This window comes from Diaphorina citri, unplaced genomic scaffold, assembly GCF_000475195.1.
Source record: "Diaphorina citri unplaced genomic scaffold, Diaci psyllid genome assembly version 1.1 scaffold57, whole genome shotgun sequence".
In the NCBI taxonomy this organism is placed as follows: domain Eukaryota; kingdom Metazoa; phylum Arthropoda; class Insecta; order Hemiptera; family Psyllidae; genus Diaphorina; species Diaphorina citri.
The window spans coordinates 285,425-308,518 of NW_007377494.1; the positions used below are offsets into that span (position 1 = coordinate 285,425).

General features: G+C 37.4%; 1 protein-coding gene and 1 long non-coding RNA gene across 2 annotated transcripts; one reads left to right on the forward strand and one right to left on the reverse strand.

Moving 5' to 3' along the window:
* The first annotated feature begins 68 nt into the window (after positions 1-68).
* On the forward strand, positions 69-18,927 carry LOC103517846 (arylsulfatase B-like). The gene is made up of 9 exons (XM_026829645.1): positions 69-303; positions 7,480-7,639; positions 9,768-9,994; positions 12,374-12,638; positions 13,614-13,786; positions 15,842-15,977; positions 17,767-17,838; positions 17,928-18,014; positions 18,420-18,927. The coding sequence occupies exons 1-9, from the start codon at positions 196-198 to the stop codon at positions 18,857-18,859; spliced, it is 1,668 nt and encodes a 555-aa protein (XP_026685446.1). The 5' UTR covers positions 69-195; the 3' UTR covers positions 18,860-18,927.
* Positions 18,928-21,005: 2,078 nt separating this feature from the next.
* LOC113470908 lies at positions 21,006-21,563 on the reverse strand. Its single transcript, XR_003393798.1, has 2 exons — positions 21,262-21,563; positions 21,006-21,176 (listed from the first exon to the last, which is right to left on the reverse strand). It is a non-coding gene; the product is annotated as an uncharacterized LOC113470908 (long non-coding RNA).
* Between the last annotated feature and the right edge of the window lie 1,531 nt (positions 21,564-23,094).

Genomic DNA, 23,094 nt, shown 5'->3' on the forward strand with positions numbered 1-23,094 from the left:
AGGGAGTACATATCTTATACTTTTGACAGAAAATCTATAAATAATATTCTCAGGAGGTTTTCATTAGATTTCTCTATTATTTTTCATTCATCACTCATAATCATAGTATTGACTAACCGATTTTTTTCCTAAAGTGTTTCGATTTTTTTCCGTTTTCCGAATTAGTTCGCGTTTTATGTGTTTTCAATTAAAATTATGAGGAAAAATAATTGTTTTATATTCTTATATTTATTCTTGACATCGTATGTGTCGATAGTTTATTGTCAAAAGCCGCACATTATATTTATTTTGGCTGATGATTTGGTAGGTTTATTTTTCAATCGTTTAGATAGGTACGAGTAAATTTTGGATTTTCTGATTCTGGGTGAAGAAATCACAAGTGTTCTTCTAGTTATTCGGATTTTTTCAAGTCTATCATCGGTGAACTTTTGGAAAAATCTGGTGTGAACATCACACGACTTTCTATTACATTTGCGGAATACGTATTAAAAAAAAAATAAGTCCCGAACCTGAAATTCTAGGAGTGGAAATAAATCCTTATCCTTGCTTTCCTTCGTGATCAAGTGGTCTAGACTTGCAACCAAAGAACCGCGGTCTTGAGTCCTGTTAAAGAAAGGAAATTTCCTCCTATCTAATATATAAAAATCTGGTGTGAACATCACACGACCTGCCTCGGTGGTGTAGTGGTCAAGGCGCTCGCCTGGTAAACAGGAGGGCGTGGGTTCAATCCCAGCCGAGGTATATGGAATCCTCAATATAATTTGAGAATTTGACCACAATAATAGTAGTAGCCTACTGCTGGAGTAAAGGGACTTTTCAGTCCTATTTAGTGGTCAAGGCGCTCGCCTGGTAAACAGGAGGGCGTGGGTTCAATCCCAGCCGAGGTATGGAATTTTATCCTCAATAGGGAGTAAAGGGACTTTTCAGTCCTATGCGAGCAGTATAAAAAAGTATTATTATTATTATTCCTTATCCTATTGAATGGTGCTTATTTGGGTGTTCTGTTGTAACATTTACAATATCTCTAACCGTTTAGTCGATATGGCTTAAAACCGCCAAAAAGCGGTCGAAACCCACCAAAAAGCGGTCAAAATACCGCCAACCGTTGCACCGGTCTTAACCAAAAGTTTCGTGTCGCATCCTTATCACATTTGACAGCAACATACCAAATTTCAAGTCTCTAGCTCTTACCGTTCTCGAGATATTTTGTTTACAGACAGACACACAGACAGACAGACACACACACGGACCAATGGCTGAAACTTTGGATTTAGGCTCTAGGGACCTCAAAACGTGTTTTGGCACTAAAAAACTGGCTTCCTATAGGATAAGGAAAGTAAAAATGAATATTTGTTTGTGTGTTTTTGTTCGAACTTTATGCCTGGCCAAACCGCTCATCCGATTGCTATGAAACTTTGTCAACTTATTGCTTGACAACTCATTTCTCATAATCAAAAATCTACGCTTGTAGCCTTACTACTGATATCCCCACCTAATAGAAACCTATCAGTACGAGTTCTCTGGTATTTTACCATCCCTTTTCTTGAACTGAAATACATAAATGATCTTAATCCAAGACAGAAAGTTGAAACATTAAAAAAAATATCAGGTCTGTTGGCTCCAATCCTTCGACCATGTCCCAGGACGAATTAGTTCATCAAATGACAGATGCCAGATGCTTTTTGCAGTTCAGACTTTGGGGTTAAGTACTTTTCAACACATTTATCCTGACAGCATATTGACAAGGTACGTACATACGAGTATTCTATTCTATTTATCACTGATAGCACCAGGAACCGACCATGTCCCAGGACGAATTAGTTCATCAAATGACAGATGCCAGATGCTTTTTGCAGTTCAGACTCTGGGGTTAAGGACTTTTCAACACATTTATCCTGACAGCATATTGACAAGGTACGTACATACGAGTATTCTATTCTATTTATCACTGATAGCACCAGGAAGGCAATCAGTAATCACTACCCATTGAACTCACTGAATTACTAACCGTTCGCTTAACCTAGGCGCCAAAAGTATTACTAACCTATCTTTGATAGATCGTTAATACCATTAGTCCATTACATATTTGCATTCAATCAACTCACCACGAGAAACAACTGCATTAAATGCATTCCTATTACTATTCATAGCATTAGGTACTTTGCTTGCTGCATTTTACTGTAGACATCTCAATTCTAAAATAAGTAACTTAAAGAGGTTTGTCTCGCTGGAGGACGTAAAACTGAGACAAAACCAGCCCTGTCAAGCCACCATATTTGCATTCAATCAACTCACCACGAGAAACAACTGCATTAAATGCATTCCTATTACTATTCATAGCATTAGGTACTTTGCTTGCTGCATTTTACTGTAGACATCTCAATTCTAAAATAAGTAACTTAAAGAGGTTTGTCTCGCTGGAGGACGTAAAACTGAGACAAAACCAGCCCTGTCAAGCCACAGACAATAACACTGGCTCTTTTGAGGGTACCTGAATGGGACTATGGTCAAGTCCGTCTCAGGAAGTAGGGTACAACGACATAATTATGTACCTGAATATCCCTCATCAGACCCCTACGATTTAGGGGCCCTGAACTAGCTCTCTGGCCTCGATGACACCTCTTGGTATCCTCTTAATGGGATAGTAGATGAACTCACAGATTTTCTCTGGAATAAACCTGAGTGTGCGGACTCTTTAGAGGTGCTACAGGTGAATTTTAGAGAAACTGGGGAGGTTGAAATATACCAGTAAGGGTACTTCTAGGTTACATCAAGGCCTTGGGATAGCAGACCTATCAAAGCCCTCATTAGACCCCTTCAGTTCGGGGGCCCCGAGCTAGCTCTCTGGCCTAGGCACCTCTTGGTATCCTCTTAATGGGATAGTAGATGAACTCACAGATTTTCTCTGGAATAAACCTGAGTGTGCGGACTCTTTAGAGGTGCTACAGGTGAATTTTAGAGAAACTGGGGAGGTTGAAATATACCAGTGAGGGTACTTCTAGGTTACATCAAGGCCTTGGGATAACAGACCTATCAAACCCCTCATCCCTCATTAGACCCCTTCAGTTCGGGGGCCCCAAGTAGCTCTCTGGCCTAGGCACCTCTTGGTATCCTCTTAATGGGATAGTATATGGACTCACAGCATTTCTCTGGAATAAACCTGCGAGTATGCGGACTCTTTAGAGGTGCTGCAGGTGAATTTTAGAGAAACGGGAGGTTGAAATATACCAGTGAGGGTACTTCTAGGTTACATCAAGGCCTTGGGATAACAGACCTATCAAACCCCTCATTAGACCCCCTCAGTTCGGGGGCCCCCCATCTGAGTTTCGGCCTTCTCTTTGATCTTCGCCCACCGACATCCTCCAGCATCACTCTCCTAGGTAATCTATCTTCCCCCATTCTTGCTATGTGTCCTGCATAGGTACTTCAGTCTTCTTTCTTTCATGACCTGCACGATATTGGGTGCCGCGTACCTCGTTTCTTTTGTCTGAGGAATATTTGTGTCTCTCGTCGTTTTTCATAATATATGGTTTTCAGAGTTTCATCACTTGTATTATTTAACCATCGGGCTCTAGCATCTATTCTTTCCTTTACTTTTTGTTGACATTCCAAGTTGAACCATACTTTATCATTCTTTTGTCTTTTATTCAGCATTCGCGATGTTACATCCTGTATGGTCTCCTTACATTGCTTCCAGTTTTGATCCACATCTCGTTGTATCTCCTCTGATGGTTCCATTCCGATACATTGCTCTATCTCTCTTTGGTACTTATTGTGCACTTTAGGATCTTTTAGGCTTTCTAGACAGTACTTTCTTTGAGTGGTGATGGTTTTCCTTGTTCTTTTCAATCTTATTCTCATGGTGGCTCTCACAAGGAAATGATCCGAATCACAGTCCGCTCCACGTAGTGTTCTAACATCTTTGATGCTGTTCGAGAATCTCTTCTGAATCGCGATGTGATCGATTTGATTTACTGTCCTTCCATCTGGGGCTGTCCACGTTCCTTTATGAATCCTCTTATGTGGGAATCTCGTGCTACTGATTCTCAAGTTGTTTTCCATAGCAAAATTGATGAAGCGTGTTCCATTGTTGTTTGTTCTTTCATGCAAACTCTCCCTTCCGATGGCGTCTCTGTAAGTGTTTTCCCTTCCTATTTTTGCATTTGCATCTCCCAACACTTCATGACCTGCACGATATTGGGTGCCGCGTACCTCGTTTCTTTTGTCTGAGGAATATTTGTGTCTCTCGTCGTTTTTCATAATATATGGTTTTCAGAGTTTCATCACTTGTATTATTTAACCATCGGGCTCTAGCATCTATTCAAACCGGTAGTACACACACACATACATACATACGTACAGACCATGGTCTAAAAATCACTTTTTTGACATCAGGGGATATACGTACAGACCATGGTCTAAAAATCACTTTTTTGACATCAGGGGATCCCAAAACGGATATTTCCAATCATTTCCCGATTTTGAAAATTTGGACCGATAAAAATCACTTTTTTGACATCAGGGGATCCCAAAACGGATATTTCCAACCATTTCCCGATTTTGAAAATTTGGACCGATTGCAATACTTTCATTATCAGGGGACCCCAAAACGGATATTTCCACCCATTTCCCGATTTTGAAAATTTGGACCGATTGCAATACTTTCATTACAGTATAGCCGCTAAACTGTAGTAATAGAAAGTAAAAAATGAAATGGTGACAGCCACAATCAAGTGTGGTAAAAATAACATAGCTTTAACTTAATCAGATTAACAGGATAAAAATAATGGATTTATTTTTATTTTGCGTCGACTCCACTTGGTCTAAATGTATTTCCAACACTTTTAAAACTGATGTCAAGCAACTCGTAATACTATGTTCCGATACCCAAGTTTAACAAATCCTTTTGCTTTTATGCATACTAGATAGTTATTAAATTTAATTTTCAATAATTCTCATAACATAAAATTGGACATTTAGGAATTTTGTTGAAGCTCCCCAAAGGGGCGGGGCTTAATGGGGGATTAACCAACGTCATCTGCAGTATAGCTCGCTTTTGTGTCGACTCCACTCGGTCTAAATGTATTTAGTACACACATACATACATATACATTTTTATTCGAAGCTCCGCTCAGTAGGGAAGTGGTAAATTCAACTTGTTTTTGCTACTGACTACAAAGATCCTTTGTTCCCAAAGCTGTGACACTAGAGCTGTAAATTATCCGGATTTCGGATAATTTCGGATATCCGAATCCTGAAAATTATCCGTCACACCTCTATCTGAAACTAAAATGTAGATAAGTAGGTAGGCTAATCTCTTGGTATACCTACTCGGAAGCAAAATAGGTAGATGGGTATTTAATAACTATAGCAGTATCTTAGCTATCAGCAAACAGCTCAGTGTTATTTATTAAATCAATCATGAATCAGGAAGATTATTATGTAATGCTTCGGTGCTTATTCCTCGTATACTAGGTATCTACTTGTTCATGAATATTTGTTATATTAGGTGTAAAAATGTTAAATACCTGATCCGTTATTGTTGATATCTATTCAGGAACTTTATTACCTCTTGAATATTTATCTAGTCGTCGGTCAAGGTCAAGGTCTGGGTAAACAACAGTGCGCGGGTTCAAGTCTCAGCTGAAGCAGAAATTTATGTATGATTTATCTAGAGCTTTCAGAGCGATAGGTACTAACACTTGGAGTTTTCCCTTTTGATTCCTTTTGGAGTGTGGGTGACTTTGAGTAGGTCTGCCAATATTGATTCTAACTAGGGTTGAAAGTATTTAAACTGTCAACGTCAGTGTAATACCTACTGAGAAAATATTCTTCTAAAGAAATGAAAAAGAAATTTCTCAGTTTTCGAGATTTGTATGAAAAGCAGGTACAACAAAAGGTACCTATAAAAGTATTTAAACTGTCAACGTCAGTGTAATACCTACTGAGAAAATATTCTTCTAAAGAAATGAAAAAGAAATTTCTCAGTTTTCGAGTGAAATGAAAACATCCCTCGAATTTATTTTTTTATCATTTTATTTGTTTATTATTATTATTTTTTTTCTGCCAAAACTATGTCATAGGATGAAAAAAATCCTTGAATTTTTTTGACAGTAAATCGAACTGTTTTCAAACTACAGCACATTGCATAACAACTATATTTTCAGGCTGACATAAAAGAAAATCGCGGTGGACTTTGAATCTGCGAAGATGAAAATCAAGTCTTTTAGAGTGCTGCTTAACATACCTACTCGTGGCATTCTTCTGACGAGGAATCAATACTTCTATAAAAATTTCTTCTCAATTTTCTGATATTTTCCCAGTAGTACAGATTTGATCGCTTCTATTTCCCGATATTTTTCCAGTATTCCAGAACCGTTGAGCTAAATGGTCACGATATGCGAAGAAATCTCAGCACCGCTTGGGACACCGTTGGTGAATATGCCACCGATTTGTTCACCAAGGAAGCCGTCCAGTTGATAGAAGATCAACCCGTGGATAAACCGTTGTTTTTATACCTCGCTCATCTAGCGGCTCATGCTGGAAACGCAGGAAAACACTTGGAAGCGCCACAGGAAACGATCAACCAATTCCAATACATTACTGATCCCAACAGAAGAACGTATGCTGGTAATAAATCTATATAATGAATTATTTTGTTGTAAATCTGAGAACCTCTTCACATTTTTGAGGATATCGGAGAATTCCTAAGAGCTCCTTTACTAATTCTATCAACTCTAGAAATGGTCTTTTACTCTGATAAAATTGAAAGAAATAGGTGTATAAAACTTGAATTAGAAGAAAAAAGTATAGGTAAAACATCAGATGCAAAAATCCTTAATTTAGAAAGTAATTTATTGTTTTCTTTTCTTCTCTGGCGCGAACTCGCAACTATTTCAAAAATAAGTAGGTAACTATTTCAAAAGTTTTCGAGCTCTCTGATTACGAAGAAGAAGCTTTTCCTGAAAATCCTCATAATTACAGAAAATGAATTCCAGAAATTTTGAAGGGAAAAAAGTTCTTCTGCTGTCATAAAATTGAAATTTGAAAAATTAAACAATCTTCTTGTAAGTTAAAGAGCTTTGAAATGTCTCCAAGATATTTTTAACACTTTGAAGCTTGGCAAACAAGCAACACCATGAAGTCCTTGTAACAAAGTATTTACAGTCGGTACACTTGTGTTAATAATAGGTATACTTACCCTATTGTGTGTAAAAGATTCAGAACATTAGTCTCGTGTCCATTTCCTATTTACAGTCGGTACACTTGTGTTAATAATAGGTATACTTACCCTATTGTGTGTAAAAGATTCAGAACATTAGTCTCGTGTCCATTTTCATCTCAAAATCATTTAAATTCCTGGTAGCACTAACGAAATCCACAACTTTGACCTTGCTTATTGTTTATGTTTACTTTAGTTCCAAGCTCTGAACAGCGAGATCATCAAGCTAATTAAGATTTCCATTTATTTCTTTTCAGGGTTGGAATGACCTAAGTTTTCACGGTTCAAATGAGATTCCTACACCCAACATAGACGCGTTGGCATATAATGGAATTATACTGAATAATATGTATGCTCAACCTGTTTGCACGCCATCTCGAGCTTCACTCATGACAGGGAAATATCCAATACACACTGGTAAGGAGTAAGGACCAAGGCAGAACCAAAATTTTAATGACGGGTTATAGAGATGCATGAGATAGTATTGTTCTCGAAGCTCCTAGGGTTCTTACTGTTTGGTGATAGCTTAAAAGGAAACAAGATCCCCGTGTTAAGGTTAGATTTATTTGTTTCTCAACTACTTGTGATTCATAAAGGTGGCAATTAAGACTCTTTAGTAGAGATGAGCTAAGTGAAGAACTTGGAAATCTGTCAGGAAATAAAGCAATCGATCAAAAATATGTAAAGCAGATTCAGTTGTGGTAATGTTTTCCTGATTCGACTTAAATAATGTACACTGATTTATTTCAAAGGATTGGAAAATACGCGCAGCCCCGATGTTTCTACAATACAGACTGAATAATCTTGCCGGATTTAATTAAGTTTTGGAGGTTGAATTTTTACTTTTCTTTGGAGAATAGTCCTTATTTTTATCACTGATTTATTTCAAAGGATTGGAAAATACGCGCATGTTTCCACAATACAGACTGAATAATCTTGCCGGATTTAATTAAGTTTTGGAGGTTGAATTTTTACTTTTCTTTGGAGAATAGTCCTTATTTTTACTTTTCTTTGGAGAATAGTCCTTATTTTTACTTTCCTTTGGAGAATAGAATAAAATAGAAATAGATAATAAGAGGTAGATGTTTCACTTTTTTTTTGTCAATATTGATTGCTCGTTGGCTAGTCTGCTTTGTTGGTAACTTGGTAATCCACGGACGAAGTGGTGGCAAATTTCATCACAAGAATAATCCAGCGGTAATTACGTCGCTGGTTTGGCCTACCTTGATCACTAATCAATAACTTCATATGACTGACTCCGTTAATTGTCACAAAAATTTTGGTTGCGAATTTGAACAGACTGGAATTGCATAATTAATTTAAATTGAGGCCCTAAACCAGACCGATGTCCTTACTAATGTAATTAGCTGTCAAACTAACCAAGCGACGAAAAATAATAGGCATTGTGGGCGAAAGAATCGCGTAACCGGACTAGACAAAATTGGTAAATTTAAAGGACCTTGAAGGTGTTGAAAGTTTATGGGTTTTAATATCTCTAATTCTAGGAGTGGAAATAAATCCTTATCCTTGCTTTCCTTCGTGATCAAGTGGTCTAGACTTGCAACCAAAGAACCGCGGTCTTGAGTCCTGTTAAAGAAAGGAAATTTCCTCCTATCTAATATATAAAAATCTGGTGTGAACATCACACGACCTGCCTCGGTGGTGTAGTGGTCAAGGCGCTCGCCTGGTAAACAGGAGGGCGTGGGTTCAATCCCAGCCGAGGTATGGAATTTTATCCTCATATAATTTGAGAGTTTGACCACAATAATAGTAGTAGCCTACTGCTGGAGTAAAGGGACTTTTCAGTCCTATGCGAGCAGTATAAATAAGCACTATTATTATTATTATTATTAATGATGATGATGATGATGATGATGATGATGAAGAAAAAGATGAAGAAGAAGAAAAAGATAAAGAAGAAGATGATGAAGAAGAAAAAGAATGAGAATAAGGAAAGTAAGAGGAGGAGGAGGAGGAGAAGAGGGGAGAGGGTAAAGGTTAAAATCCTCCCTGATTTATTGTGTACGTGGGGTTATTTCTCACTGCTACATATTTGTCACCATTATAAAAATGTACAGGGTGTTCCAAAAAGAAGTTACCTTTACGGAAATTACCCTAAAATTAGAAATTTTAAGCGCTTATTATAAGTTCCAAATTCTATCTTTTTTTCTGTTGGCCCACAGCACCTAAATAAGAAATACCTGTTGGGTCTCATATTGCCATCTAATATATAAAATTTTGTTTGTGTGTGTTTGTTCGAACTTTATGCCTGGCCAAACCGCTCATCCGATTGCTGTGAAACTTTGTCAACTTATTGCTTGCACTCCCGTGAAGGTTATAGGCTATTTTCCGGTTCGTTTTTTGTTAAGCTACGCCGAACAAGACCACTAAATGGATGAGTGACATGAACGGCCATGCCTTAAGGATTTCGGCTAGTTAGAGATAAAAACTATAAAAATAAAAATTACTGTAATCAGCTACCATTACGAGTTCATAGTTCGTAGATACATACGTACGAGTATAATTAACAATTTTTCTCGTCTAGGTATGCAAGGACCTCCAATTTGGGGCGCAGAACCCAGAGGTGTCCCCCTAACCGAGAGATTTTTGCCCGAGTATCTAAGAGAGTTAGGATACTCAACGAAAGCTATCGGAAAATGGCACCTGGGCTTCTTCAGAAGAGAATACACACCTTTGTACAGGGGATTTGAGTCCCACTTTGGTTATCTAAATGGAGTTATAAGCTATTATGATCATATTTTGAGTGATCAGGTAAGTTCCAATTTTTCATTTCACCTTACATAACGTAAGGTGAAATTTTATAGATAGATAAAGAGAAGGAAAGAAAGAAATCTGTAATTTGAATTTAAAAGAAACCTATTTATACCCATCTGTTTTAGAGTCCTCTAAGGAGGAGCTTTTTCCGATCGTAGAAAATTTGAAAACTTGAAATAATGTTCCCAATCTGTATTTGTAAAAGAACATAAAAACGTGATCAAGATAGAAAATAGTTGAAATATATCAAAACTTTTTTAATTAGTTTCGATGAAAGAACAATTATATAGTTGAATGCCTTTTAACCTTTTCCATTATTTATTTGTGCCGAATAAAAATAGAAGCAGAAGATAATTCTTCTACAACACACTCAAACATTGACGTCATGAAATATGACGTCAGAGAGTAATTATTTCACCTAATTAGTTTCGATGAAAGAACAATTATATAGTTGAATGCCTTTTATCCTTTTCCATTATTTATTTGTGCTGAATAAAAATAGAAGCAGAAGATAATTCTTCTACAACACACTCAAACATTGACGTCATGAAATATGACGTCAGAGAGTAATTATTTCAAACATAATGACTAGAGTGTAAACAAAAGAGCAAAAGACAAAGTTTAAACATCGTGTGGGTGTGCGTTTTATATCTATTTCGAACCCTCGGAATTCTTTCGACATAACAAAGGCATAGGCGGTTCTTGCCTAAATTTTTGGGGGGGCTTGATTTTGAAAAATGGTGTTTTGGATTATTATTCTGAAATCCAATTTTATCGGTATTAAAATTATGGGGCTTTTTAGCTAACCCTGGGAAAACGTTCGGTTTAGTTAGCAAAGTTTGCCCATTTATTCACTCCATTATAGGAACCTGCCGTGTTTTATCAGCCAAATATTTTCAAGTAAAATCAAAGATTTAGGTATTTCTGGATGGGCATGCTACGACACAGACCACACGCGTGCTATGTAGCAGTTGTTTCATTGCTGTAAAATAAAAACGGCGGTGAAACACTCTGTTTTTAATCTCCTAACTATACAAACTATCTGAACTCAAACAGGTATATTCCCCATAGTGTGTATTTCAATCCCCCAGATTTACTTTCCTAAAATATGAAATACCCACTTCCCCCACTTTTCAGGCACTCAGGAGAACGGAACAATGGATGGCTACTACGGGCAAACTCGGTCCAACAAAGTTCCACTCTTAAACTTCAACGCCATCGTCGAGAGCAAAACCTACCAAAGTCTTCAGCAACTATCACAGAATATATTCCTCCCCATCTCAAACATTGACAAGATGAGGTCAACTCGTCAACAGGCGACGATACATTGTGGTGCACACCTTTGTACAGGGGATTTGAGTCCCACTTTGGTTATCTAAATGGAGTTATAAGCTATTATGATCATATTTTGAGTGATCAGGTAAGTTCCAATTTTTCATTTCACCTTACATAACGTAAGGTGAAATTTTATAGATAGATAAAGAGAAGAAAAGAAAGAAATCTGTAATTTGAATTTAAAAGAAACCTATTTATACCCATCTGTTTTAGAGTCCTCTAAGGAGGAGCTTTCTCCGATCGTAGAAAATTTGAAAACTTGAAATAATGTTCCCAATCTGTATTTGTAAAAGAACATAAAAACGTGATCAAGATAGAAAATAGTTGAAATATATCAAAACTTTTTTACCTAATTAGTTTCGATGAAAGAACAATTATATAGTTGAATGCCTTTTAACCTTTTCCATTATTTATTTGTGCCGAATAAAAATAGAAGCAGAAGATAATTCTTCTACAACACACTCAAACATTGACGTCATGAAATATGACGTCAGAGAGTAATTATTTCAAACATAATGACTAGAGTGTAAACAAAAGAGCAAAAGACAAAGTTTAAACATCGTGTGGGTGTGCGTTTTATATCTATTTCGAACCCTCGGAATTCTTTCGACATAACAAAGGAGGGGAATGCAGAATGAAATGCCTACGCGAATACTGATTACAAAAAATGAAATGAAAACATCCCTCGAATTTATTTTTTTATCATTTTATTTGTTTATTATTATTATTTTTTTTCTGCCAAAACTATGTCATAGGATGAAAAAAATCCTTGAATTTTTTTGACAGTAAATCGAACTGTTTTCAAACTACAGCACATTGCATAACAACTATATTTTCAGGCTGACATAAAAGAAAATCGCGGTGGACTTCGAATCTGCGAAGATGAAAATCAAGTCTTTTAGAGTGCTGCTTAACATACCTACCTACTCGTGGCATTCTTCTGACGAGGAATCAATACTTCTATAAAAATTTCTTCTCAATTTTCTGATATTTTCCCAGTAGTACAGATTTGATCGCTTCTATTTCCCGATATTTTTCCAGTATTCCAGAACCGTTGAGCTAAATGGTCACGATATGCGAAGAAATCTCAGCACCGCTTGGGACACCGTTGGTGAATATGCCACCGATTTGTTCACCAAGGAAGCCGTCCAGTTGATAGAAGATCAACCCGTGGATAAACCGTTGTTTTTATACCTCGCTCATCTAGCGGCTCATGCTGGAAACGCAGGAAAACACTTGGAAGCGCCACAGGAAACGATCAACCAATTCCAATACATTACTGATCCCAACAGAAGAACGTATGCTGGTAATAAATCTATATACTCGTGTTGACCTAGCATGATCTTAAGTCAATGATCTTAAGTCAACAATGAAAATCAATTTCAGATGTTAGGTACCTATAGCTCGTACACGAAAAAAAGAAAATCTGTCAAGAGAGAGAGAGAGAGAGCGAGAGAGAGAGAGAGAGGGGGGGGGAGGAGGAGAAAATGGATGTGACAGTATTCAAATGAACATGATTCACATGCATTTCCTTCAGACTTTATCGTACGACCACATTCCTTAAATCTCTTCCCGTCCTTTCTTGTCCCTTCTCTTCCCTTTCCGTCGCATCGTGGAGATGCATAATTTAGCTTGTCAACACCACTACTGCAATCCATTAAGTTGGGATATGTAGGGCAGAAATGCAGTTGACTAGTGGAAGTGCAAGTGGGGAGACTGCGGTTTGAATCCGGGATAAACTTTTTTCCTTTTTTAAGAAAAAAAAAAGAAGGACTGTAAAGTTTTCGGTCAAAATTTTTAAAAATCAAGCTGGGGGAAGGCCATTAATTTAAAAGTCCACAATCGTGAGTTTCAAGCCCCTTGATTTTTGTTGATCTTTCTTTTTTAAGAAAAAAAAAGAAGGACTGTAAAGTTTTCGTTCAAAATTTTTAAAAATCAAGCTGGGGGAAGGCCATTAATTTAAAAGTCCACAATCGTGAGTTTCAAGCCCCTTGATTTTTGTTGATCCTATTTCAAATTTGGTTGGGTGGAAGAGCTCACATCGTTGGAATCCCGTCATGAAAGCCTTCAAAAATCACTCATGTTAATTCGTTTTTTTTTTTCCTGTTTCAGCCATGGTGAAAAAGTTGGACGACTCAGTGGGAACAGTGATCAGTGCACTTCAAAGGAAAGGCATGTTTTCAAATTTGGTTGGGTGGAAGAGCTCACATCGTTGGAATCCCGTCATGAAAGCCTTCAAAAATCACTCATGGTAATTCGTTTTTTTTTTTTCCTGTTTCAGCCATGGTGAAAAAGTTGGACGACTCAGTGGGAACAGTGATCAGTGCACTTCAAAGGAAAGGCATGTTGGAGAACAGCATCATAATCTTCATGTCTGACAACGGGGCACCAACAGTTGAATATAGAGAGACGTCAAACTACCGTAACTGGGGATCAAACTATCCCTACAGAGGAGTAAGTATCCTGGCTTTTATTAGGATACCTACTCTTGTAGACGGGTTTGTACCCCTTTTTGTTTTTACAAAATACATTGAGAATGAAAAGTTTCTATTACGGTCCAATAAAAAAATCATTTAGGGGGGTGGGGAAGCAGGAGTCTTTAAACGGATTTCATTTATTTTATCAAATTCATTAAGTAGGTTGTAAGCACAAGGGGCCTCTTCGAGCACTGGAATGCCAATTTCAAGATCATAATAATGTAAGGTACCTAAAATAAATCGTCGAAAAAACATTTTTTTTCGATACCTGTCAAACCTCGTGAAAAACGATGAATAAAATGCTCTGGATGAATCTAAATCGTAAAATCCATTCCTCCTCGAAAAAAAGGAAACTAGCGAAGACGGGAAATTTTTTACGTCACGCGTACCTTTTTCGCTTTTTTTTTTTAATACCTAAAGCATACATACGAAGAAGATGGAAGAAGTTTGTAAATGCTGATGTAAGCGATCGATATGCTGAACGCGCTAGTCTGGATGCTGACGCGATTTTGCTTTCGAAGAGAAAATGTTAGGAGCTAAAAAAAACAGTCTTTTTTGTATCGAATCATAGGTTCAACGTTCAATCTTATACCGATTTATACTCTGAGTGATGGCATAGTTAGCTTAGTCAGTGGTTGCTATGTAGAAGATCCTAGGTTCGACAAAAAATTGTACCTACCTTCCCGTTTTTCGATTGCAAATTCTTTCGATTGCAAACGGGTTTCTCGTGTTGAATCATATGACTGACTCCGTTAATTGTCACAAAAATTTTGGTTGCGAATTTGAACAGATTGGAATTGCATAATTAATTTAAATTGAGGCCCTAAACCAGACCGATGTCCTTACTAATGTAATTAGCTGTCAAACTAACCAAGCGACGTTTTCTGGTGTTCTCGTGTTGACCCAGCATCTAATAAATGATCTTAAGTCAACAATAAAAATCAATTTCAGATGTTAGGTACCTATAGCTCGTAGGTACACGAAAAAAAGAAAATCTGTCAAGAGAGAGAGAGAGCGAGAGAGAGGGGGGGGGGGGGGGGAGGGGACGAAAAATAACAGGCATTGTGGGCGAAAGAATCGCGTAACCAGACTAGACAAAATTGGTAAATTTAAAGGACCTTGAAGGTGTTGAAAGTTTATGGGTTTTAATATCTCTAATTCTAGGAGTGGAAATAAATCCTTATCCTTGCTTTCCTTCGTGATCAAGTGGTCTAGACTTGGTCAATATTGATTGCTCGTTGGCTAGTCTGCTTTGTTGGTAACTTGGTAATCCACGGACGAAGTGGTGGCAAATTTCATCACAAGAATAATCCAGCGGTAATTACGTCGCTGGTTTGGCCTACCTTGATCACTAATCAATAACTTCATATGACTGACTCCGTTAATTGTCACAAAAATTTTGGTTGCGAATTTGAACAGACTGGAATTGCATAATTAATTTAAATTGAGGCCCTAAACCAGACCGATGTCCTTACTAATGTAATTAGCTGTCAAACTAACCAAGCGACGAAAAATAATAGGCATTGTGGGCGAAAGAATCGCGTAACCGGACTAGACAAAATTGGTAAATTTAAAGGACCTTGAAGGTGTTGAAAGTTTATGGGTTTTAATATCTCTAATTCTAGGAGTGGAAATAATTTGTTGATCAAGTAAGATCACGACCAGAGGGAGTTATGTCTCAGCTTAATGATAATCTCTTGAAACAGGCCACAAAAATCTATTAATTAAATCAAAACCTTGAGCCTTGAGAGCAGAATCGGATGGCAAAAAGTAAGCTCCACGCGTAGCAGAAATTTCACATGATCTTAGTGGATGTGCTAAATTTACCAAAATTTAGTTTTGCTGCGGTTCCGCGTTGCATAGTTTTACATTCACATTACTTTGTAAAACTATGCAACGCGAAACAGTTTTGGTGAAATTGACACATCCACTAATATCATGTAAAATTTATGCTACGCGTGAAGCTTATCGGTACCTATTATTTTCTCTTATTAATGCTCTATTTCTGAACTATTTTATTTGTACTTTTCAGGTGAAAAACACACTTTGGGAAGGAGGTGTCAAAGTTCCTGCTATTCTATGGAGTCCACAAATTCAGCAGAATCCAAGAGTTTCATTACAAATGATGCACATCTCGGATTGGCTACCAACATTATACACGGCTGCCGGTTCGTTCTAACAATTCAACCTACCTAATTAGCTAATTACTAATTACCTAATCTTTTAGATTTTGTTAGAATATCATAGTGCAATTATTTATAATTTTTCCCATCGACACAGAAAACATGTAGGTGGCATTTCGAGTTATTTTTTGGGAAAATTAGGTAATTATTTAAAGACTTAGTTAGTTCATTGAATATTGTGATTAGTCTAGACGGAAATTAATTTTCACCGGTAGTCACATATTAAATCAAGTTCTTTTTACACCATTATCACTTGAAAACTAAAAACTTTTCAATTACTTTCTTCGAGATAAGAAATCAGAGGTTTTTTTTCTACTTTTTTTTCATGTAGGTACGTAGGTAGATAGTTCAAATTCAGAACAGAAGAAATTGTGATTTTTGGGGAAAAAGCTTATGGCGATGGCTCATGTAGGTACGTAGGTAGATAGTTCAAATTCAGAACAGAAGAAATTGTGATTTTTGGGGAAAAAGCTTATGGCGATGGCGGCATGGCGTAGGTTTTGACATCAAATCCACGTTCTTATTATCAATTTACCATTACGTAGGTGGCCTAAGTCGGTAGATATGTAAGAAAGTACCTATGACCTCCCACGCGAGTGCTCTTTTCAAAGCTCTTATTTCTTTGTAAATGTTCGGAAGATCGGAAGGAACATTTTCCAACGTTGAAATGTCAAACTCTATGGTCTATCCATCCCTAAAGAAAAAAAGAAACAATTCATATAGAGTCTATCTATGGATTGTTTCTTTTTGCTCATGTAACTCATGTTTATTTAGGTACCTAATAAAAGCATATATTTTTATCGCATAGGTACTGAAATTGTTGCAATTGCTATGTACGATGGAAAAGTTGAATTTTAGACTTTCACTTAGGTACCTAGGGACCTTTACTGTTGAACTATACTTAGGTATCTACCTACCTACAAATTTTCTAGAGATTCATAATATACGTAACAAAAAGTCGAGAATGTTCGCGCCAGATTTTCGTTTCAAAAAATCAATTTGAAATTGTGCTTTCGAAATGCAAGGCATGTCAGTTCTACTGCACTTGCTTTCCAAGGGGTCGGGGTGGCTAGCCCCCATTTAATATTAGTTCAAGAGCAACACTATTTATCATGTTTGGCCACATGTTACACGGGAATGTTTATGCAAAATAATTTTCGTCTTTAGGGTACACTAGTTTTTCAAGTCGCCAAAGCGTAAAATGATTTGAAAATGTTCTGAAGAGAATATCAGAATATCAATTTCGAACAAATTGGTGAAAGTGGAAATGAGGTGATGATGATTAGCACCCGATTCAGCCAGATTACGTTGCATTTTCCAACCTTAGTAGAGTTTTCTTGTGAAAAATAGGCTAAAATGAGACCGGTTTTTTTCCTATAAGAAAGCTTTATTGAATATTAGACTCATTGGACATTTTTTTGAATTTTAAGAGTTAGGGTAAAAGCACCAGTTATTTGTCTTTTTAAGAGAAATTTTCGAGAAAATTCGCTCTCAAAACTAGACCGTTTAACATGTTGTTCTAATTTTCACACCACCTTTTCGGGCATGGAATTTATTTTTCAATGACGAAGACAAAAATAAGTTAGGTAGATCAATTTCCAAGAGTTATCAATGAATTTCCCTTCAATCATTTTCAGGTGGTGACACTATGTTGTCCTAATTTTCACACCACCTTTTCGGGCATGGAATTTATTTCTCAATGACGAAGACAAAAATAAGTTAGGTAGATCAATTTCCAAGAGTTATCAATGAATTTCCCTTCAATCATTTTCAGGTGGTGATACAAGTAGATTGCCGCTAAATATCGATGGTTTGGATCAATGGAGCTCCCTGCTACTAAACACACCATCCCGAAGGAATTCTGTTCTGATCAATATTGATGAGAAGAGAATATCGATGGTTTGGATCAATGGAGCTCCCTGCTACTAAACACACCATCCCGAAGGAATTCTGTTCTGATCAATATTGATGAGAAGAAGAGGACGGCAGCTGTAAGATTGGATTCGTGGAAATTAGTTTTAGGTAAGAAAATCACAATAATAAAATTATGATTTATGAGCTATATAGGTATTAAAATTATGGGGCTTTTTAGCTAACCCTGGGAAAACGTTCGGTTTAGTTAGCAAAGTTTGCCCATTTATTCACTCCATTATAGGAACCTGCCGTGTTTTATCAGCCAAATATTTTCAAGTAAAATCAAAGATTTAGGTATTTCTGGATGGGCATGCTACGACACAGACCACACGCGTGCTATGTAGCAGTTGTTTCATTGCTGTAAAATAAAAACGGCGGTGAAACACTCTGTTTTTAATCTCCTAACTATACAAACTATCTGAACTCAAACAGGTATATTCCCCATAGTGTGTATTTCAATCCCCCAGATTTACTTTCCTAAAATATGAAATACCCACTTCCCCCACTTTTCAGGCACTCAGGAGAACGGAACAATGGATGGCTACTACGGGCAAACTCGGTCCAACAAAGTTCCACTCTTAAACTTCAACGCCATCGTCGAGAGCAAAACCTACCAAAGTCTTCAGCAACTATCACAGAATATATTCCTCCCCATCTCAAACATTGACAAGATGAGGTCAACTCGTCAACAGGCGACGATACATTGTGGTGCCAATCCAGCGCCCATGACACCCTCTCCGTGCACAAATGGCCCCTGCTATTTGTTTAACTTGGGAAATGATCCTTGCGAGCAAAACAATATCGCGTCTTCCAGACCTGATATTTCTAGTCAACTTTATGAGCTGCTCAAATACCACCGGAGAACATTGGTTCCTCAGAGCCACGAGCAACCGGATCTTGTGCAGGCAGATCCGAAGAGGTTCAACGATACCTGGTCACCGTGGGTATTTTAACCCTTAAGTGCATGATTTTTTCTTTTTTGCCGAAAAAAATATATGTGTTGCCTTAGGGAATTCTAAGATACCCATTCTTTTTATTTTTTTATCTTTTTTTTTAACCGAGATATACCGGTAAAACCTTAGTGTATCATATATGTTACACCATGCAGTAAGGTCCCTAAAGGAAAAACGCCAAAAGCGGTGGAAAACCGCCAAAAATCGGTCTAAATACCGCCAACCGCAGTACCTATGGTATTGAGTTACATCCTTGTCACTTTTGTGGACTACATACCAAATTTCAAGTATTTACCGTTCCCGAGATAATAATAAATTACGCCGAAAACCGCCAGAAAGCGGCAAAATACCACCAAGCGTTGCACCGACCTTACCCAAAAGTGTCGCATCCTTGTCACATTTGACAACTGCATACCAAATTTCAAGTCTCTAGCTCAGTGTTTCTTAATTGGTGTTCCGCGGAACCTAGGGGTTCCGCGAGCTGACGGCAAGGGTTCCGCGAGATATTTTGGAAAAATCATACACTAGATAAAATGCAGTTTCAAAACGACCATCTTAGACTAGGTAGTTAGGTATAGGTAGGTATTTCATCTTATACAGCTTTTTTTAGAGGTTTGATAGAGGGAACTGTGGGGGTGGGGGGGGGCAAACTTGAAAGTTCAGGGTTCCGCAAAGATGTTCACCTTTTGAAAAGGGTTCCGCGGGCCAAACTAATTAAGAAACACTGCTCTAGCTCTTACCGTTCTCGAGATATTTTGTTTACAGACAGACACACACACACGGACCAATGAAAAGCACAAGTTTTGTATCTCTGATGTCTGATTTGCTTGACCCTCAGTGCATGGTGTATCATATGTCACCATATGTGATACACAAAGAAATTGGCGTTTTGCTAAGTTGCTATAATAATTGAAGTAAATCTGTTTGCGTTGTCTTATTTATGAAAGAACAAGAAATAGGACCATATTTTTTGCGACATTAAAAATATTTACGGAAATACATCAAAACTTACCCTGAAAATCACAAAATCTTCCTCTGAAGACACCTGCTGGTTTTCACGACAGAAATGACAATGTTTTTCTTAAATTCAAAACAAAGTGATAACTCTCTATCACAAAGTGTTGCCAAGTGTATAGAGAACCTCTCAGAATCAACAATGTTCAAAAAAAGTCCAACAGATCGCAGGAGTGGTAGGTACCGAAAAGTTCATGTATCAAAATAAATGTGATACAGTATGAACTTAAGGGTTAAATGACCAGACAGACTGATCTGGGGCCTATCCTACAACTCTGTACTCTGCAAAATGAACTCATTGTTTTATTCATCCTCTGCGTTGAATTGAGGGACAGCATTTATTTTGAATCTGCAGAACATGGAGGTGCAAAATATCTGGATGGATAGGTCCCTGATGGCATAGCGCGGTCGAAAACATCGTAAAAACCAACACCCAATTCAACCGGGAGTCTGACTTCTAGACTGCATATTACACCACACCCTGTCTGTGACGTCACGTCTCATTTTTTATCGTTAGTAAAATAGTATTCCCGTAATATCCATACAGTGTATGGACATTATACACGGACTAGTAATTCTGAAAGTAAAATCTATATTCGAATGAGTACTCTAATTACCCAAGTCAGGGCCGGATTAGCCCCCCGCGGGGCCCGGGGCAGTTTCAAAGGCGCGGGGCCCCCAGTTTGGGCTGATTTAACTTAAAATTTTCAGCGCCGCAGGCGAAATTTTTCAAAAAGTAGGTAGATATGTGCCTCATGCTTTGTCACAAGTTAATTTTTGACGATAATATGAGTAGCAAGTAGTTTTCAATAAACGCGAACAGCGGTGCTTAGAGGAAAACATATTGTTGAAGGTATGTCGACATATTGCGAATAACGTTTTATTGTGTCTGGAATTGAAAGGAACATGTTACCCACTAATGAACTCATCTTTATAATGTTTACCTCATTTTTTCCGACGCGCGACGTTGTGCGTCGAAGTCCACTGAAACAACAAAATCAGAAATTTAACGGGGGTTGAGCATGTAGGTACCCATTACGGGTATCTATAATATTGTCCCTAGCTTGCGTTATTACTTATTAAGTTATTACAAAGAAATTAAAACGCAAGAGTTGGATTGATACTATAACCATGCTGACCTTTATGTCCAAAATATTTTCTAGTATCCTGGAATGTGGAATAATCCATCAGCCTCAGGGAATTGATGGCTAGCACTGCTAGCAAATATACGAGTACCACACTTCTGTAGAAGAATTTTCTCACAATAAATTGACGAAATCAGTTTGTATATAATTTTACATACCTATATACTTACGAGTACCACACTTCTGTAGAAGAATTTTCTCACAATAAATTGACGAAATCAGTTTGTATATAATTTTACATACCTATATACTTACTGATTTTAGTTCCTAAGTTGTAAAAATGTACTTTTAGAGAGAACGTTAATATATTTTGTCCAACAACTGGAATTTCATTGTCCATTTGCCATACAACGATTTATGTATTTAAATTAGCATTACTTTTCTTTTAGGGACCTTTACCTTGCAATATTTTCCTATATTCTTAGGAGCAGCTTTGGGAAATGATCCCACAGTATACCTCAGCGACATTCATGACCATAAAGACTTTAGGGGGTCTAGATCCAAAATGTCATGAGCTCATTGGAAATACGTTCAAATATACCTAGATTGGGAGAATGGTTGTTGCTGATGATTATACCCCACAGTATACCTCAGCGACATTCATGACCATAAAGACTTTGGGGGGTCTAGATCCAAAATGTCATGAGCTCATTGGAAATACGTTCAAATATACCTAGATTGGGAGAATGGTTGTTGCTGATGATTATATTTTACCGGAGTAGGCATTTGATTAATCAGTTTTATTTTCTGGATTTGATGGAATGCATCAGTAGTTTTCTTTAGGTTGGTAGGTATAGGTAGTACTTAGACAGTCGAGATATCAGAAATTCAATCAGAACATACGAACATTTAGCAACATGTACCTAATACGTTCCACTGTACTTAGACAGTCGAGATATCAGAAATTCAATCAGAACATACGAACATTTAGCAACATGTACCTAATACGTTCCACTTTCTCACAATGTAAATAGTATACATGTATGTACATAATACAGCCCATTTCATACGGGCACAATTTTATTATGTACACTATACACAATTTTATTTTGTCTCCTTTTTTCCGTTTAGTATATTGATTTCAGTTCTATTTTTAGACCCAACATGCGGGCCGTTTTTTTTTGTCGGTACACTATAAACAATTTTATTTTGTCTCCTTTTTTCCGTTTAGTATATTGATTTCAGTTCTATTTTTAGACCCAACATGCGGGCCGTTTTTTTTTTGTCTGCTTTTTCCGGAACACAAATTCCATCATATAACACCTTGTAGATATTTGTTTTCTTAAACTTTTCCATGGAATGCTCCCACCAATGAGGGCTGTCTGCTTATCGAGTTTGCGTACAATATTATGAGGAGGCGGAGACTTGGAAGTCTGCTTTTTCCGGAACACAAATTCCATCATATAACACCTTGTAGATATTTGTTTTCCTAAACTTTTCCATGGAATGCTCCCACCAATGAGGGCTGTCTGCTTATCGAGTTTGCGTACAATATTATGAGGAGGCGGAGACTTGGAAGTTTCGACAGCGTGCATGTGATGGCATTTATTTCTTTCCTCTCTCCTCTTATCTATGAACTCCTCGCTAATGTGTTCTGTATCCTTTTCCCTCTTGGAAAATTTGTATCTCTCTCCCTCGGAATTTCAATTTTTCCCTTTTTTGTTGCTTGTTGGATATTAAATTTTATATGACTGACTTTTTTCCCTCTCTCAATTTTAACTTTCGCCTCTGAACATCCCGTTTACTTTCCTTTGTGGAGGGGCTGCTTCCTTGATGTTTCACTCGCGTCACTTTACATTTCCTATATGAGCTTAGTGTAGGTATTTTCACTATTTTTAGCCCTAGCTGTTGTTCAAACTCACGAGGGAAGTACTGTGCTGCTTGGATCTTGTACCTACCTAAATTCTGGCTTATTCTGCAACCTCACAATAATTATGTTTACTGTTGCTATTAGATCCCATCCGTCCATTACAGTCCATTTCTCCCCTCTTCTCTTTCCTCGCCAAAAGGGTGTAAGTTGAAGACTAAATATACAGAGGTAAAAACTAAAAATAGACTGCCATTTTCCATTAAATT

Coding starts and splice junctions, on each gene's coding strand:
- LOC103517846 (XM_026829645.1), top strand. CDS start 196: ATGAGGAAAAATAATTGTTTTATATTCTTATATTTATTCTTGACATCG. Junction 7,640..9,767: donor GAAATATCCAATACACACTG/GTAAGGAGTAAG, acceptor TTTCTCGTCTAG/GTATGCAAGGACCTCCAATT. Junction 15,978..17,766: donor AACATTATACACGGCTGCCG/GTTCGTTCTAAC, acceptor AATCATTTTCAG/GTGGTGATACAAGTAGATTG.